General features: G+C 38.9%; 1 protein-coding gene across 1 annotated transcript; it reads right to left on the bottom strand.

The window, feature by feature from the left end:
- Window positions 1-6,139: 6,139 nt before the first annotated feature.
- LOC119649659 (turripeptide Ici9.2-like) lies at window positions 6,140-6,730 on the bottom strand. Its single transcript, XM_038051915.1, has 3 exons — window positions 6,583-6,730; window positions 6,363-6,509; window positions 6,140-6,308 (listed from the first exon to the last, which is right to left on the bottom strand). Exons 1-3 carry the CDS (start codon window positions 6,611-6,613, stop codon window positions 6,262-6,264), a joined length of 225 nt encoding a protein of 74 aa, XP_037907843.1. The 5' UTR covers window positions 6,614-6,730; the 3' UTR covers window positions 6,140-6,261.
- Between the last annotated feature and the right edge of the window lie 463 nt (window positions 6,731-7,193).

Below are 7,193 nucleotides of genomic sequence, written 5' to 3'. Positions count from 1 at the left end.
CATGCTGTTTCGAATAAATTTTCTTGATTTTTGTAGTTCAAAATGGATGCAAAGGCTTTGGTTTGAAAAAAGCTTAGAGTCTGCTTTTTATTTGGGAATTGAAATTCTTTCAAAATATTGCCTGCTTGTAGTAAAAGGCAACCAAAGCCAAATTTCGAAAATAACTTGTTGCCGAAGCAACAATCACTGCTCGGGCTGTAATTGACTTTGGCTATGCCCTCTGGCTATCGAATTCGATCAAGGATTCATTTCTGAATGTGTGCATATTCTTCTAGCACTTGGTGAGGGTCCATAGAATGTCCACTTTCTTTAGTTGAAACAAAAATTCTGCGATGTCGGCGGGGATAGGCTGGATTTAATGGAAGTATTATAAAATAATATCAACGGTAGCAGATTCGAGTTAAGCGGACATTTCCGATATAGAGAAGAAAAATGCTTTCTATGAACAATTGCAAGCAAGCATCCTAAAAGTAACATTGTGATGGTAATGGGTGTTTTGAATGCTAAGGTGGGCCCTGACAATATCTTCGTTGGGCTTGAGGTGGGGAGGTCTAGCCTTCTTGACTGTAAGAATAATGGTGATAGGCGTGTGGATTTCTGCGACTTTTTTTCTCCGCCTTGTCATTGGAAGTACATTGTTCGAGTACAGTACCTGCTATAATGTCAGTTGTATTCCCACTGGTCTGCAATGAACAACATGGAAAAGATCGTCATCTAATGGCCACTATCCTGCCCAACTGGAGAGATGTAGAGCATCGGCCTCCTAAATTCAGCACTAGCCATTTTCGCGATTCGATTGTCGCCCAGTAGTGGATAACCTTCTTGCAACGTGGAAGACGAAAGCTTTAAACAATTCCCTTGTAAATTTTGATGAGCACTGGCATGGAAAGTGGCTTTATCTTCAGGGCGGATTAAGTTGTCGTCTCAAAAGGACGTTTGTATTCTAACGAAAGGCTGGTCAGGGAAAAAGAAGTAGCCGCAAATTTTTTGTATATTATACCATGAAAGATCCACGGTTTGTGAACGACGTCAACGTTAAGCTTATTATCCATGATGATGAGCATATTAGCTCTTCACATACAAAGCTTCTGCCGTTAACGTTGTTTACCAAGCTATGGTTTTGTGGAGACTTCATTGTTAAGGTTTTGTGTGAAACAAATCTGTTTACTGTCTGTCTGTCCGTTATGCGCGTTTTTCTCGGAGACTGTAGCAGGGAGGGGGGGGGGGGGGGGGGGGGTGGAGCATCAAATAAAAGGTCACTTTTAGTACTTTCCGAAGCTGGTCTCGGTTTTGACATTTGTTGGAAAGGCGGAGAGTTCAGGGGGTGGAAATTGATCATTTATTTAACGGGGCTGTTCTCAGAAACTACGCAAGAGGCTGCCACTATATGGTGGCTAGGCTCCGAAATTCCTTCCAAATCGATATCCCTTCAAATAAAGTTAATAATAGTAATTTTCGGTAATTGGCTGTAGAACTCCTCTTAAGTTCATCCTAGCACCACGTATGTAGGCTATAATCTAGAGCTTGATCCTACCAAGTTTGGTGGAAGTCGCATTATTACTAACAAAGTTATAATAGGTCAAAGTTGTCACTTCTTTGTAATTTCTAGATTTTGAATGTCAATATCACCCGTAAGTGGATATACTCACATAATATATGCGCATATTACGTGTTACATACTAGTGGGACAAATTCACACCCAAATGTCTTTGTTAAATAAATACATAACTCCTTTCATACCTGAAGCGTGGAGCTTCCGGTTTCGCGACTTGTATTCTTCTCTTTTTAAGGTTTTGTGTGAAGCAAAACCTTATTAGAATCGATTCGATGTCTGTCTGCCCGTCTGTCTGTCTGTCTGTCACAGCCGATTTATTCGGAAACGGCTGAACCGATTGTCACGAAAAGTGGTAGCAGTATATGATCTGCCGTTCCCTTTACATGCAGCAACTGCCCCCATTTTGTGTTAAGTTTAAGGGGGGCTCCCCATACATGTGAAAGGAGGGTGCAAAATTTTTTTTCATAAAATGTGGCCATGTGGGGTATCAAATGAAAGGTCTCAATTAGTACTTTTCGAAACTGGTTCAATATTTAATATTGGGTGAAACATAGGGGAGTGAGGGCTCAAAATATGACCCCCAAAAAGTGTAACAGGTCTCGTTCTCAGAACCTATCCAACCGAAAAATCTGAAAAAAATCTCAATACTGCATCTCTACGAAATCTAGGCCTCAAAATATATTCGGTTCCGATATCTGCACAAATAAAGTTAATAATAGTATATTTCCACATTTTAGAAATTTACCCGGCACCCCCCTTATGTTCGTCCCAGAAGTACAAAATTTGGCATGGATATAATGAAGAATATAATGCACAATTTGGTCAAGTTTCAAGAAAATCCAACTATTATTAACAAAGTTATAAGAGGTAAAACTTTACAATTTTTTGTGAATTTCGTGCATTCTACAACCTGATGACGTCATCATCAGATATCAATTCGTCAATACCAAAACGAAGTAAGTTCGTATGAATTGGGTGGAAAAGAATTATTTTGTTTTGGTTCTTTAATCATTTGTATATGAATATCAATTATTCCAACGAGACATGTGTATATGTAGGTATATAGTATGCGTGCTAATGAACTTTGCGGGTAGAGCCTAATTCAGATAGACATAAGAAGTAAATCGGAAATATGGGTACGATCAATTTGTCATATATACGTGCCTATAAGTGTACAGTATTCGGAAATAGGCAGTTTGTTTGTTTAGAGTGAGCGTAACATCTACGGCTGTTATATGTACGTATGTCTCGTAGTTTTGTAGCTGTATACGGGTAGAAAAATGTGCGTTGAAATTTCTTAGATAAGATGAACACAAAACCTTTATACCCGAAGCACGAGCTTCCAGTATTCCGACTTGTTTAATGAAGGGAGTGTATATTTTATTTTGGAACGTTATTTGTATAACCTCGAGATTCGATCCTTTGGCACAGCTCTAAGTTGGATGCCATACGGCCCTTAGGAATTCCTACCCAAAAGCAGGACATCTGTCTGTGCCTGACATTAACTTTTTTCTGAGGATGTGTCTTTTCCAGCTGAGCTTAACATCGAGTGACATACATGTAACTCGTTTCGTCCATTCATGATGACTTTTGCTGGATTCCCTTTTTTGTTTGTGAAGTTAATGTACGTTGATTTGGTTTAGTTTAATTTTAGTTTCAATTTGTTGGTCCATTGTACGATGTGGCCAATAGTCGTTTGTAGCTTTATTTTTGCTTCGTCAGTAGTTTTACTCGTGGTGCTGCAAGGTATATCATTGGTATACAAAAGGAAAGATATTGGACCCAAGACATTATCCTACGGTACACCACCTACAATTTTTTGAGTTGCGAGTACCTTCCTTCGTATTTTACTTTGAATAGGCGCTGGAATACATATGATTTCAGGATCTGGAAATATTCTTCTGGGAGGTCCTTTTGTAATTCAATATACAACAAAGCTTGGTGCCACACGTTTGATAACTGCCTGGGTGGCATCGCTGCTTTTTTCCATTGCATTTTATATCCGCTTCCTGATCCTGTGTCAGGTACAATGGATTGTGGAATGCTTTTCACGAAAACCGAATTGGTGGCTGTTATTAGGTCCCGATCCACAACGATTTGTTTCTGTCTCTTTAAGAAGAAGCCTTTCAAATAGTTTGGCTGTAGTAGGGAGTAGCGATATTAGTCGATACAATTGGCTCCTTCCCTGGATTAAAGACCATTAATATAGTACTGACTCGCATTTGAAGAAGTAGCTTCTAATACAGACTGATTCTCTAGCATTTCACATCTATTTTTTTCTTAACCTTCAAATTAAACTGAAATCCTCAACATTAGTTCACTCAATCTAATCAAGGACATAAGTCCTTGCCTCCCTATGCTTATTCAAAAATTCTGAAAATTTGAGTGTTTTTCCCAAAAGTGAACAAAGATCAACGCTGCCAGGATCCGGAAAAAGGACAATCATCTGAAATGCGATTATCAGAGAGGTATATGTATACTCTCTGCTGTCGAGAGAATAATATCTAAAATAATCAACTCGGAGATGGCTTTCGACATCGTTAACAGAAAGTGAGATATGACGGCGCAAAATGTTGCGTACTGTATTAAGATAAAATCTCTGAGAACTTTTAAGTCGAAAGCATCCATGGCTTGAAGACGGGAGGGGTTTAATGGACCATGTCATCTTCTCTAAACAGTGGAGGAAGAGTGCAAGTTTTTGAGAAAACCTTGAAGGAGTTGAAAAATATTGGCAGACATGGGAGATATGGATGATGCAATGACCACCATATTAACGTTTGCAAATCTGATGTCAGAAACGTTTGTATAGAAGTTATGGATGTGTGTTGAGCTTTTAAATTGGCTGGATTTTAGTTTTTTGCATAAATTTGCATAAAGTTGAATTAAAGTGGAGCCAATACTGTTTTAAATCATTTCAAGGGACCTCGAATACTTGATTGCGAACCGGAAGATAGAATATTAGCCAGCACTAAGTGCCTGGAGGGTTCAGTGGTTAGAGCGCTAGGTTGTCGTAGCGCGAGGTTAGAATTCAAGTCTCACTGGTGGTAAAGATATCCCCTATTCCATCAGTTTTACGGACTGGCAACCTACATATAGATTAGCTTCTGATATAGAGTGGTTTAAATGGCTAATATCGACATGTAATTTTTGATATTAGGGAAAAAATCCTTTAAAAAAATTTCTTTGAAAGCCCAGACGTAATTTTTTAAAATATCCTCTCATTATCAATTTTCTGTAAGCACGGGTGGCGACTACGTCGTGCTGAATGGCTTACATAACAATGGCAAATGGAAATCGACAAAAGGCTGCTAAAGATAATTCACGTGTTTATTGTCCATTGCCCACGATTTCCACTCATCAATCCGATCCTGATCCACGCCCCTGCTTCTGACATCAGGAGGCAAGTTCATCTGCGAAACGTCTCACCATAGGGTCAAAGCTCTTACTGTACAAGACAATGATCTTACCAGTCCAAATGTATTCCTCCGAAACTTGGGTTCTTAACAAAAAAAAATTGCGAACTCTTGGCCGCGTTCGAGGGAAGAGTCCTCCGAAAAATTTTTGGCCCCCTACATGAGGATGGAGATTCCGTAGCGTACATAATGACGAAATCCATGAGCGATACCATGGCCGTCAGGTTGTGGATAAAATCCTGCTCCGTTGATGATGAAGTTCATCTGCTCCATGGTAGAATTTGGGTGATGCATATAGAATTTGGACATAGTAGTCCGAAATCCTTGATGGACATTCTGCAGATCGGTTTTCTAAGGCGGCAATAATCCCATTGCCTAGTCCAGTAAAGGGGTAGCGAACACATCTAGCGCATTTATTTTGTTCCTCCCCGAGAGATGCGATTTCAGCCTCATTTGAATTTGCCGCTGGAATTAGAGCGCTGAATGATAATTTCGAGGTGCGCATTGACTCTTCCGCTGATAACGGACGTTGTGAATTTGTAGAGAATTGGCAAGCAAGCAGAGGGTCTTTTATCTGTAGGGTCGTGCACTGCCTTCTTATTAAGGAAGTAGGTGGGTAATCCTCCCGGCGAGAAAGTTAGAAAATTCCTCTTGCCATGATGATCTTATTTATGCTATGTTCTAATCGTCAGTGCATACTAATGACCAGGGCCCCTTCAGTTTCTTGGGCTGTTTAGGTCTCTTTCAACCTGCACTTCGGTAACATTCGCCCCTCCCCAATACTCTTTTGCTTTCGTTACCGAAAAATGCATTAGCTTGATACTGTATTGGGATTCACTGATTCACTGCTCTTAAAAAGCTAGGCTTGTTCCTTGCGTAGGTTGCATTCTGTAGACGTCTAGAGTGGGTTTTGTCATACTCTCGCTTCTGCTTGAGTGCGCTCAAACTATGGGTGTTTCGTTGAGGGCGGCATAGTGATCCTACATACGTTCTAGCCGCCTGTTAAAGCTTACTATGCACGCTTCGCCAGTTCTGAAATATTACTTATTTAACAAAGGGGCAAGTATGTAGGCAAAGGAGTCGTTTTTTCGTCTTTTATGCTTCTTTTCATATTTTATAAGTTATATTGATACACTTTGAAAATTCATTCATTTTTAAATCAAATGGTAAATTCAGCGTTTGAAGGATGTTTATTTATTAGTTTTCTTTTGATTTATATAGGCAGGTTGACTATCAGGACCCTCTTATACATATATATATATGAACTTAAATAATCCATTTACAATTGTATGACTAGGAAAGAATTACCTCGTTACATTCCCCGTCTATTGCGTACAGATCTATAATGAAAGTTTGTTAAAGTGTTATCAACATAGAATTATGGTGAAATTTACCTAATTCGTTCAAGCATGCAAACTTTTCAAATTCACACTGATTTGGAAATTGCAGAAATGAGCTATTATCCAGCCGTGTACAAACTGGCATGTAAATCCTTGGGCAACCTAATCGACATGTGGGGCCACCCAAAGCACTTGATAGAACTAAATCGTTCCAAAAGTGGAAAAAATGGCGGTGAATAAAAAGCTCGATTTAATTATCAAATAGAATATGCACCTGCGAAAGCGAAGATAAGTAACAACTTCATTGCGGCCCGGATGATAAATAAAGTTGGATATGAATGTTTTTGTAAGTTGTATGATGAAGACTGCAAGTTTCTATAAGCTGAAGCCCTTTATATACTCGAATCGAATGAAGATTAACTGAAACAATGCAATTTAATGACAAAGCTGGTAAAGGTAGTGTTAATGAACGTAAACACGTTTTTCAATCTTCAATCAGTATTTGCTATAGACATTATACCATGTTAAAGTATACTCTTATCATAAGGTATTACAGGGAAAAGGGGGTAAGATACCACCGACAATAAGCAACCCCTTTCAGTTTGTTGATAAACAAATACTCATTGACATTTGCTGAGAAAAATGTTTTATTCATTCCAATGGCAATCAGCACTCAAGAAACAAATTGAATAAATAAAAAACGTATATGTATATTAAAACGGAAATAGGAAGTGTTCACTAAACCAATAAAAGATGGATGTCTTAAAAATACCTTTCATGAATGAATCAATTCTTCTGCTTCAAGGTAAATACGTTGGAATAGCGGGAGCTGGGCACTTCCGATATGAAGGTTTTGTGTTCATCTTATCCAAATGCGTTCCATTT

This window comes from Hermetia illucens, chromosome 2, assembly GCF_905115235.1.
Source record: "Hermetia illucens chromosome 2, iHerIll2.2.curated.20191125, whole genome shotgun sequence".
Taxonomy (NCBI): Eukaryota; Metazoa; Arthropoda; class Insecta; order Diptera; family Stratiomyidae; genus Hermetia; species Hermetia illucens.
This window is presented reverse-complemented; position numbering and strand designations above follow the sequence as displayed.

Bases quoted from the DNA above. Each gene is read 5' to 3' on its own strand.
- LOC119649659 (XM_038051915.1), bottom strand. From the start codon at position 6,613: ATGAAGTTGTTACTTATCTTCGCTTTCGCAG. The intron at 6,510-6,582 runs GTGCATATTCTA...GGAACGATTTAG, and splicing joins ACTTATCTTCGCTTTCGCAG to TTCTATCAAGTGCTTTGGGT. The intron at 6,309-6,362 runs GTAAATTTCACC...CTTTCATTATAG, and splicing joins TGCATGCTTGAACGAATTAG to ATCTGTACGCAATAGACGGG.